Genomic DNA, 12,094 nt, shown 5'->3' with positions numbered 1-12,094 from the left:
TCTTGTGGAGAAACCATACTCAGTGACTTTTGGGATAACTCTGAGAGCATTCAAGTTCCCAGGTGAGGTGGAGGACCTTTGGAAGTCTTTGCTGAGAGTGCATCACAGCTGACCCCTGCCTGCCCTTGACTCCCTCCAAGGTGCTGATCCCGAGCCCTTCCCAGTGAACACCCCGCCTGCAGGTCTCCTTCTCGGTATCTGTTCCTGCAAAACTCAGTCTCCAGCAACCTGATGTATAATTGCAAATCTGCAACTTTAGACCAGACTTCTAAAGAGGGATTCAAGACCTTTTGCAAGAATGTGGCTTGATTTTTTGGCCCATGATTCTCCCTTTATTTTACCCAATGTTCTCAAAACTAAAATGTGAAATGGCTTTTTTATTTGATTTATTTATTTTTTTGAGACAGAGTCTTCCTTTGTCACCCAGGCTGGATGCAGTGGTGCAATCTCAGCTCCTTGCAGCCTCCACCTCCCAGGTTCAAGCGATTCTCCTGCCTCAGCCTCACGAGTAGCTGGGTTTACAGACATGCACCACCATGCTCAGCTAAGTTTTTTTTTCCTGTATTTTTATTAGAGACTGGGTTTCACCATGTTGGCCGGACTGGTCTTGAACTCCTGACCTTGTGATCCTCCTTTGGCCTCCCAAAGTGGTGGGATTACAGGCATGAGCCACCACACCCAACCTAAAATGGCTCTTTAGTTTAATTTTCATAAAAGGGAAATTTGGTGGATCATGTTTTATTTATTATGTTGTTAAAATGCCCCAGTATCCTCAGTAGAGTCATACACTGAAAAAAAATATATATAAAATACCTTAACTGGTTCATTACATTGAATTTGCACTGGGTAAAGGGTCACCATCAACTATGTTTTTTGCTGGGAGAAAGAATATCCAAACAGTAGGCAAGATTTCTATGCCTTAAAGAAATGTTAACTTTAGCTTTTCTGGCTTCAGAGGCCTAATAACAGCTCTTCCTGAGTACCTGTTTATCCCATCATAAAAAGGGAATGCTGGTGGTAGCTCACTGTAGCCAGAGGGCAGAGAGATGCTTTTGTCTGTGGGGTTGATTCCACTTCAATCCTGAACAGGGTATTTGGCCTTCAAGCCTACTGACTGGGGGAGACAATTTGCTTTTAATTTTTTCTTATAACTGTCAGTTTCATTGGGCAGCTATACATTTCTGGTAATATTTGTATAATAGATGGAATTATAGAAGTTATGCTGACCAGCAGATGTTTCGAGATTTATTAAAGATTTAGAAAGAGGTGGCCAGGCATGGTAGCTCACGCCTGTAATCCCAGCACTTTGGGAGGCTGAGGCAGGCAGATCTCCTGAGGTCAGGAGTTCAAGACCAACCTGGCCAACATAGTGAAACCCCGTCTCTACCAAAATACAAAAATTGGCCAGGCATGATGGTGGGTGCCTGTAATCCCAGCTCTTGGGAGGCTGAGGAGGAAGAATCGCTTGAACCCAGGAGGTGGAGATAGCAGTGAGCATGCCATTGCATTCCAATCTGGGCAACAGAGCGGAACAAGACTCTGCCTCAAAAAAAAAAAAAAAAAAAAAAAAAAAAAAAAAAAAAAAAAAAAAAAAAAAAAAAAAAAAAAAAAAGAAAATGTAGAAAGAAGTATGTTTCCTGGGCTGCTGGGGTGCCTCTTAGTGAGACCAACAATTTGACACATAGGACTGAAAAAATTCTTTATCATACAGAAATAAATTTCTGAAGTTAAATTCATTTTAGAGAGACAGACACTGGATCAAGTGTGTGTGAAGGAGATTGGACATTTTCTTGGCATTAAATTTTGAAGCTTAGTTTTCAGACACAGATGAAGTTGAATATTATAAAGATGAAGAAAAGACCTTTTGTTAGACTAATTGCTCTAATATTAACTCAAGAATGGGTCAACTTTCTGCTAGTTAAGGTCATTCTAGGGAATTTGATCTTGATTTAAATAGGCATTATGAATACAAAGTTAGAAATACCAGTTTCTCCTTTTATCTTCCAAAGGTTTAGACTGAGAAGGGCACTGGCATATTAGCTGGAGAAAGACTAACAGAGAGACTATAAAGGTTATTAAAAAATGTTTCTTACTATTCTCTGATCTAGCGAGGCATGCAAGTGAAAATTATGTTAAATTTAAGGAAGAACATATTCAAAGAATAACGTTAGTTCAAGTTTTGAAATCCTAGAAAAGAAAAAAAAGGAACCAGCATAACTAGACATTCAGAGTAGAGAGAGATTTGATATTAACTTCTCTGATCCCTGTACTTTACTGATGGGGAAACTGAGTGCAGGTGAGATTTCATGATTTCTCTAAGATTCTGGCCTCTTAGTAACCACATTTTAAGGCTGTAAAGGATATAACCTGGTGACTTCGAGCATAAAACACTGGGAGGTGGTGGATAGACAGATCTTTCTATACCACAGATACACTCTAGTTTCTGTTTTCTCAGTTAAACAATGTCAATAATTATGGCTCTTGAATCACAGGGATGTCTTAAATATTAAATAAAATAATTGCTTCAGAGACTTTTCATAACCTATTAGCTACTTAGGAAAGCAAATTCCGGCCAGCCGGGTGTGGAGGCTCAGGTCTGTAATCCAGCACTTTGGGAGGCGGAGGTGGGCAGATCACGAGGTCAGGAGTTCATGCTCTAAGCCTGGCCAACATGGTGAAACGCCATCTCTACTAAAAATAGAAAAATCAGCCACGTGTGGTGGCTGGCGCCTGTAATCCCAGCCACTATGAAGGCTGAGACAGGAGAATTGCTTGAATCTGGGAAGCAGAGGTTGCAGTGAGCAGAGACTGTGCCACTGCACTCCAACCTGGGTGACACCGTGAGACTCTATCTCAAAAAAAAAAAAAGAAAAAAGAAAAGCAGATTCTGAAGTTGGGGACCATGGCTGGCTGTTCACCTGGATTCCTGAGCCCCGGAACATGGCAAGTCCTTAATGAATCCATGAGTGAATACCACAAACCAAAACGTAGAGACATGGCTTCAAGCACTACCTAGGCTAAAATCGCCATGCATTTAAAATGTCAATTTAAACAGTCTTACATTTGCACAACATGTAGCTGCTTTACTTTCAGAATATCTAGCTTCAAACTCTTATAATTGAAGTGTAAACTTGTGTAACGTAAGCATAGGTAACATCTTCTAAATGGAGGAGTGCACAGTTAAAAGGTGACATAATCTGTTATAAGATTAAAAAGAAAAAAACAAACACCCACTGATGAGTTTTAAGTTTTAAGTCTTCATGTTTTTCTCTATTCTATGTTACTCCATTTGCTATATCTTGTAGAAAATTGTCCTGACATATTGTGAAGTAGGAGGAAAAAAGCAAGTGTCAGAGAAAAAGGAATTCTGGCACAAATGTGTCCACATATATATTTCCGCATACTTGTAGGAAAATGAAGAGAGGAACAGCTTCTGATAGTAACTATGGTAAAGGGACTGTGTTTTCCTTGAAGTGGGTGCAAGTGACTTGAGTGGTCATTGCGTTTTTATTTTTGTGCTTTTGTGTGTATTTATCTTCTTGTAATCTCTGTGGCTTATTCATCCATACAGTGTACATCCTTACCTTTTGTAATACAATAAAAACAATATTATGACCCTAATTGACTAGAGACAAGGAACAGTGGTTGAGAGAGAAGATTTTTTTAGTGAACCTATTTTAGTTAAAATATTTTGAAAATACCTAGTCTATGTGGTAAGGGTTCATACTCATATATTGTATTGTGTGTTGTCTTTTTTTTTTTTTTTGAGACGGAGTTTCGCTCTTGTTACCCAGGCTGGAGTGCAATGGCGCGATCTCGGCTCACCGCAACCTCCGCCTCCTGGGTTCAGGCAATTCTCCTGCCTCAGCCTCCTGAGTAGCTGGGATTACAGGCACGTGCCACCATGCCCAGCTAATTTTTTGTATTTTTAGTAGAGACGGGGTTTCACCATGTTGACCAGGATGGTCTCGATCTCTTGACCTCGTGATCCACCCGCCTCGGCCTCCCAAAGTGCTGGGATTACAGGCTTGAGCCACCGCGCCCGGCTGTGTGTTGTCTTAAAAGACATCATGCAGTAACATTGTTAACCCTTTGTTTTATGTATTTTTTGGGACCTTGGAGAGCGACAGATCATGTTCATCCATATGTAAATTAATCCATTTGTCACTTTCACTGTATATTTTGTGTTGCAGGAGAATTAGTGAGGCGGTGTTACTTTCTGCACCTTAGCATAATTATTGTGGCATTGTCAAAAACAGTATAAGGCATCTTGACAATTACAGTGGAATATATTTTCCTTCAGCGACCATTATTATTGTTGGTTTAATTAAAAGCACTGATAGCTCAGGGTTTTCAGCAACATCTCTCTCACTGTCATAAATCAGAGAATTAAATTGTCATATTTCATATCCTACTAAGTTTACCAAGGGAATAATAGCAATTTTAGTTGTCAAAGGAGAGAAAGATGGGATTTGGATTCATCTACTTAACATTTAAGAATTGCAGCTTGGGTCAGTGAGAGACAGTGGTCAGATTGAGCAATTGGGAAGAAGTTGAGTCACATTTTCAGAGTAAATCAAGCTGATTTGGAATTAAAATGTAACTTGATAATTTGTTTACTTTTAATTTTTGTCACTTTGCAAGTGTTGGTGTTTGTTCTTATATAGCAAAATTACATTGAATATTTAAGGGCCATGATCCAGGTGAACCGTTTAACCAGCATGTTTTGTTTAGGACAATAATAGAAAGTAGAGAAGGAGAAAATCTGCTCAAGTTTATTTTATTAACAAACTAATATCTTTACAGGTTTTGACTCTTTAGACAAATAAGACATTTTTTCCCCCTGTGGAAGAATAAAACCATCTAATTGTCATTTAAGTTGAATCACTCATAATGCAAATATTGAAATATAGAAATATTAGCAGATATGAGCTATATGCATCAGCATTCTAAGTTTGAAATTAATAATAATGAGACACTGACAAGTAGCTGGTTACGTATAGCACTGTATGCTTGTACAGGGTAAACAGTTACTAGCAGTGTCCCTGATTTCATGGATGAAGGAGTTGAAGATCAGAGCACTGTCAAAGCTTGTCCTAGGCCACGTGGTCAAGAGAGATGCACCTAGAATTTGAGCTTGGAAATGTTTAATTAATTCTTAATTTAACTCTTGGGATAAAGTTTAATGATTACGGTTACTCCCTTGGGAAGGAGAGGACGATTCTTACATGCCACGCTAGATTTTCTATATTCATTATCTTTTTGATTCTCTTCTCACTAATCCTTTAAGGCATGTGCTATTAATTTCATTTAAGGTTTCAGGCTCTGAGAGGTTGGAAGTTGTCCAGAGTTACAGACAGGGTAAAGGACTGGATAGGGTTTGAATTTGTATTTGTGGTACTGGTGTCCATGCTAGTTGTATTACTTATACCTACCCTGATACAGACAGACCTAGAAGTCTCATCAGAACGCTGGATGGGTGAGGAAGTGTGGATGAATCAGGCGTCACCCACAGAGACCACATCTGTGAATGCTCTGCTAATGGCAGGCATTATACTGCTGTGGAGCCAATAATAGTGGAATTATCACTGAGTGGGAGGCTCTCTGTTTGACTCATTTTGTCTCTTTGGCCAATTTAAAAGGACCTCTATGTACATTAGTAAGGTTAAGACACAGATTAATTAATCAAGTTTACACAAACAAGATGATCACATCCACGTTTATGGTTAATCACATTACTTGACCAAGTAGCAGTAGAGCATAATGGTTAAATCAGGAATTGAACTGAGCCTCAGTCTATTTTGTTGTGTTGTCATTGAACTCATGTTGCAGATGAAGTTGGGGCTTGGAGAGATGCACAGTTTACTGAAGATTGCCCAGCTCTGAACCAGAGGAGCGAGGGGTTCACAGCCATACCTTCTCTGCTTAATCTCTGCCGTACTGATGCATAGCCCTCTAGCCAATCCTTGTCATTTGAATATTAGTAACAGGGCTAGCTGAGTACCACTTGAAGATTGCCTCTTTTAGATATGTTCTTGAAATGCTTTATTGACCTGAAAATGAGGAGAAACTTCAAGAAGTTGCTAAATAAAAATGTTAAAAAGCGGATTTTAAGGAAACCAAAGTGAATGCCATACAACTGGCTTCAAAAACAAAGAAGATGCAGCAGGGGGTTTGAGCACTCCTTGCAGGTTAATTTCTTTAGGAAAAAAAGACTAACGCTAAATTCCAAAGTTTGAACCTTTAGAAGAATCTTAATAACCAAGATCATCTCCAATATAATAAACTAAATTTGAACACTGGACATGAAAAGAATAGGGAAGAAGACTACATAGATGTCAATAAATGGTTTTATTCTTTTTATTATCATTGTTTTGCTGAATTTTACACTATTTTCCCTTTAATAACATAAACCTACTGGTCCAATACAAAATTATCATTTTGGTATGTTTCTTCCTATTTATTCCTCTAAATATTGAAACTTTTACATGGTTACAACAATCACATATTTAAAAGATCATACCCAGTATATATTTTTTAATGTATTTTATGTTGTAAAACATTTTCCCAAATTATTTACTTTAAAACTGTGAGTTTGCAGTCTGTGATGACTAGATACATAATTTACTTGAGAGAAAAAATATTTAAATTGTTTTTAATTAAAAGTGACACTCAGGCTTGTAACTTTGACCATGTTTTAGATTGTTTCCTTGGAACGGATGTGATTATGAAGCTAGAGAGTTTGAATATTTTTATGGCTCTTAATACATATTACAAATTAACTTCCCTGTGGACCACGATTTACACTGCAGCCAGTTTTTAAGACTAGAAGTCTGGCATTGTGCCACAGAGGAAGCTGATGCTCTATTTGTTTTACAGTCATCCATGTTCTGGTTATAGGTTGTGGCTCAGGCTCCCAAAGTAAGTCATAAAACAAAGTCATGTGTACAGTCCAACATGTATGTTTTGACCCTTAGCATGAAGATACATACAGTGTTTTGTGACTTGCATAATTTGGAGTCTCTGTAAATTCTTTAAGTCATTTAGGAATTTCATTATAACCAAAGAAAACTTAAATATGACTTAGCAGTGGTGAGCTGTGCTGTGTCAGCACATTAATTAGTGCCACCAAATGATTTCAATGAACATTTTGATTTCATTTGTTCTGAAACTAGAAAGAAGACACTTAATATTGGTTTCTGACTTTTGAGCAAATTTTAGTTCCTCGGTTAATACTCTGAATGTAATTTACTTGCTGTACTTGCTGACAATGGAAAGCACTGAATTTGGTTTTGTGCCTTATGCTCTTTATCAATTATATGCCATTGATAAAGCTATCTCCCTCCACTGTAATACTGGGAAGGTTAATAAAGAGAGAGCATGTTCATTTTAGTAAGTTCTGTACAGACTGAATGTGCATCTGTGGCTATTTCTGGTATGTGTATGGCCTATCAGAAACTACAGTAACAATTGAGACCAATTTAATAACTGTTATACCACTCACCTAGTCATTCTTGTAATTCAATATATTTAATGCATTTACATTCATCTGTAGCTCCATGTATATCACACATTCATTCATTTATTCAATGACTTTTCACCGAGTACCTACTATGTATGAGGTAATTCTTGGTACCAGTAGATAACTGGTGAAAGAGTAAACCAGAAGATAGATGATGGTAAGTATTACTCCTTTGGAATGCACTTATTTAATGAGTCATTTTAGGATTACTATAGCAGCACTATTTAATTAAAAATTTTGTAGTTATTCATATGGTGCAAAAATCCAAGAATTAAAAACTCAAAGGGGTATACAGGAAAAATTCTTTCTCTCACCCATCTACCCAGAGCCACCAATTCTCCTCAAGAGGGCAATCAATTTTATAGTTTCTTCTCTTGAAACTATGTGCCATATTTATCTAAATATATGCCATATTTCAAGCATATACCAACATATACATATTAAGATATGTTTGCATTTATATGTGTGTACACCTCATTTTTTCCCATAAAAATAGTGTGTGTGTGTGTGTGTGTGTGTGTGTGTGTATATATATATATATATATATATATATATATGCTGTATCCATTATTCTCTGCCTACCTTGTGTCACTTAATAAATTTTGAAAAGCTCTTCCAATTATTACTTAAACATTGGTTACATTTCTTTTTTTTCCTGTCAGCATGATATTTCATTGTGTTAAATATTCTATTAATTTTGAATTCTTGTTTATATTTTTATCATGATTATAGATAGCCCTACAATGCATACCTTTACATAAGTTGTTTTTATTTAGATTGTTTCCCCTTAATAACTAGAATTGCAAATTAAAGTGCAGCAAGTTTCTATGGCTATTGAAAAATATTCTTCAAATTATAATCTGGAAATATTGCCCTACAATATACACAGAATACTATATTTTGTGTAAGAAGTGGGGGTAAGACTATATTTGTATTTGTATATATGTGCTTGTGTTTGCACAAGAAAATGATGCATTTAGTTGTGAGTCAGTGACTGTGTCTGATGCAGGGGTAGGAAATAGAGGTGGGAGGCAGGCTAATTACTATATACCTCTGAAATAATTTTGAATTTTGATCCATGTGAATGTATTACTTAAAAAAATTAACTATAAAATTAAAATGTATCTATTCTGCTATTTTCAATATTTGAGTACACATGGATTTTTTTGTAATAATTTTATAGACTAGGATATTGAAAAAGTAGTATAATCAAGTGGAATGCAGGAAGTCACAAGGTGGACCGGGTCTTAGAACTTATTCAATTGATTGGATCTAATTCAGAGTTCTGTTGCTTTTATTCCTGATTTTTTTTTTTAAGGAAAAGTAATGAAGTATTTTCCAAATGTCAGTCATTTATGCTTCCCTGCCTCCGTCTTTGTCATATCTGTGAATAGCTTTCACTGTTATTCACTTACTACTTCTCTAAAGTAATTTATTTTTCTTTATTTTGGATTTTTATAGCAGTTCCATTAATGAAAAACCAATATTATTTTCCATGAGTAGAGGCTGCACACATTGGAGTTCCTTCAGAGAAGAAGAACTACTAGGAAATATTTATTAGAGGTTTGGTTTGGGGATTATTATTATTATTATTTTTGAGACAGAGTCTCTCTCTGTCACTCAGGCTGGAATGCAGTGGTGTGTTCTCAGCTCACTGCAACCTCCACCTCCCGGGTTCAAGTGATTCTTCTGCCTCAGCCTCACGAGTCGCTGGGACTACAGGCACACACCACCACACCCAGCTAATTGGTTTGGAGATTGTTTCTTTTGCACTTTAGGGGCCTGGTTTGTAGGGTCTAGGTGCTCCTAGTGCTGTAGCCTGACATCAGAAGTGAAGGTAGACATAAAATGGGGGGATAAAGACAAACTGTGGCCTATGAAGATGGGCTGGAAGCATCTGATTTAAATGCTCTCAACCCACCAACTTCAAAGATGGGGTCATCCTGTAAGGAGAGGAGCTAAGCAGACACTTGGTCGAGGTTTCTGGGAGCTGAAGGAAGATCTGGAAGGAGCTAAAATAGTTGCAGCCCAGCTGTTGTCCATGCCACGCTGGTGAACCAGCACATCAGAGACAGTGTGCATGAGTGACAGTAGCGTGCACTGACCTGAGTTTCCATCGGGTAAGGCAATATGGCTACCCTCACTTTATCACATCCTACAATATGGCTACCCATGCCCACCTGGATCTCTTGTGGTCCACCCTAATTCTGACCTGTGCAGGGAAAGCAATTATTTGATAAATAGTTCTAGCTTAACTGAGCTGACATAATACAGATCCATTGCAAAAGATAACTAGAAATAAATACAATGAAAATGAAACAATATTATTAAATTGTAACCAGACACATTGCTCAATGAAAGCACCGAGTCTGAGTCTTTCCCTTTGTTGAAAACGAAGATTAGCAAGTTTTAGAGGGGTTTTAAAATTGTTACCCACTGAATGGAACTTCTCCTTGACTCGTTCAGAGGGATTGACATGAAAAATGAACATCTTTCTCACTGTGAGTTTCTGTGCCATTTGATGCCTCTCCCAATACAGTTTCTTCTCCTCCTCCCCACACAGATGAAGGAGGATACAGGGATAAGTGGAGATGGTGTCATGCTATCCTTGGCCTTATCTGCATTTCTACTTCTTACATGAATGAAAAGATGAGCTAGATGATCACACGGTAGACAGAAGGGGAAGGAGTGAGTTTATTTTCCTACAGACAGAGTTCATTGAAGACCTGTCATGGGTACACATCAAGGACAAATGTTGTGTGCATCAAAGGTTTGTTGGATTTTGAGGTGGTGGGTGAGAAGCAAGCATAGTTTGGCTCATATCTGTGAAAAGTATTTTGGCATCTCAATACTCACTGGAGAATTTTGTGTGACTAAAGAGACCTCATGACTTTGAGTTTTTGGCAGACCTACTAACTGTGGATGGAAGCACCATGGGCTGGCTTCTCACTGAGATGCTTCCATTCGTATCTGTCCCAGTGGCATTCCTCAAATGGTGTCTCCCCGATCCCATCCATCCTTGAATCTGTGCCTCATCCCACACCCTGCTGCACAGGTGTGAATTGGTTCTGCAGTTTACTACTTGTTTGACATGGGGCAAGTCACCTCAAGTCCCTGCAATGTAGGGATATTATATATTCCAAATCACTGGGTGGTAGTGAGGATTGAATCAAGGATTACTCAGTTATGATCCAAAGGCCAAATGTGCCCCTCTCTCCTGCTTGTTTTTGCAAATAAACTTCATGGGAACACAGCCACATCCATTAGTTTACGTGTAATCTGTGGCTGCCTGCACATCGCACAGCACAGTGAGTTGAACAGGTGTGGCAGAGACCCTGTGGCCCACAAAGCCTAAGATATTTCCTGAGAAAGTTAGCTGACCCCTGGATTAAACAAGTGAGTATCCATAAATTCAATTCCCAAATGTTTATGGGCTACAGTGTTGAGGTACTGAGCCTATTAAGAGTGAAGAAACATAGACAAAAGTCCCTGCCTTCATGGAGCTTACAGTTCAAGAAGAGAAACAGACAACAAAGCAAAAAGAAAACCGCTGGAGTGTAAAATATATGTAAAGTGATCTGGTGGTATGGAGAGGGAAATGCAGGAAAGAAAGAGAAAGAGAAAAAGAGAGAGAGTATGGGGGGGAAGGTGCAAGTTTAATTAGGTTGATTAGGGAACCTTCACTGAAAGAGTGACATGACATCAGAGCCATGTGGACACATGAAGAAGAGGGTTGCAGGCAGAAGGAACAGCCAGCATGAAAGGACAAAAGACTTGAGGTAAGAGTGTGTCTCTGAGTGTTCAGAGACCAACAGGGAGGCCAGTGTACTCAAAGCCCACTGGGTGGTGGAGAGGAGAAAGCCGAAGATGCTTTCAGTGGGGTAGTACTACCTTGGCCACAGCCAGGACATTGCATTTTGCTTGGCGTGGGAAGGAAGACACTAGTGGCTTGTGAGCTGGGGATGGTGAGCTTTGGATTGCATTTTAAAAGCATCGCTCTGGCTACATATGGCAGCCACCGTGGTGCTCATGGTGGCTTGAACTGGGGCTAGAGCTGTAGAGGTGGCGAGAAGCAGCCCAGCTCTGCCTATATTGTAAAAATAGAGAGAAGGGAATTCCCTGACAGATTTGGAGTACATCAGAAAAGGCAGACAGAAGTCAGGAAGACTTTAATACTTTGACTTGGTCAACTGAAGGAATGGGATCACAATTAATGCAATGTAGAAGAAACAGAGATAGGGCAAGCTTTGGAGCCAGGGTTAAGAAGTCAAAATCGAATATGTTAATTTTGAGCTGCCCCTTAGACATCAGGGTGGGAATGAAAATGCTTAGAACAATGTCTGCCATGTAGTAAATTTTCAATAAATGATAGCTGTTATTATTACCATGATTGGTGTTATTATTGAGGGCTTACTCAATACATGTCATTTTATTTTATTTTTTTATTTTATGAGACAGGGTCTTTGTCACCCAGGCTAGAGTGCAATGGCACCATCATGGCTCACTGCAGCCTCCACCTCCTGGGCTCTAGTGATCTCCACCTGAGCCTCCCAGATAGCTGGGACTACAGGC

At 38.7% G+C, this 12,094-nt stretch overlaps 1 protein-coding gene across 2 annotated transcripts in view; it reads left to right on the top strand.

Moving 5' to 3' along the window:
- The window catches only part of DOK5 (docking protein 5), a 174,980-nt gene that overhangs the window by 19,237 nt on the left and 143,649 nt on the right, over window positions 1–12,094 (top strand). The window contains exon 2 of one of the 2 annotated variants that reach the window (XM_017536601.2): window positions 149–309. The exons of the other annotated variant lie outside the window; for it this stretch is intronic. Within the exon in view, the coding sequence (XP_017392090.1) occupies window positions 149–309 (161 nt within the window). Of the gene's footprint in view, window positions 1–148; window positions 310–12,094 lie in introns of those variants that run through there. 2 annotated transcript variants of the gene reach the window in all.

Source organism: Cebus imitator, unplaced genomic scaffold (genome assembly GCF_001604975.1).
Source record: "Cebus imitator isolate Cc_AM_T3 unplaced genomic scaffold, Cebus_imitator-1.0 Scaffold99, whole genome shotgun sequence".
NCBI lineage: Eukaryota > Metazoa > Chordata > Mammalia > Primates > Cebidae > Cebus > Cebus imitator.
Note: the sequence above shows the minus strand (reverse complement) of the source record. Positions and strands in the feature narration are given on the sequence as shown.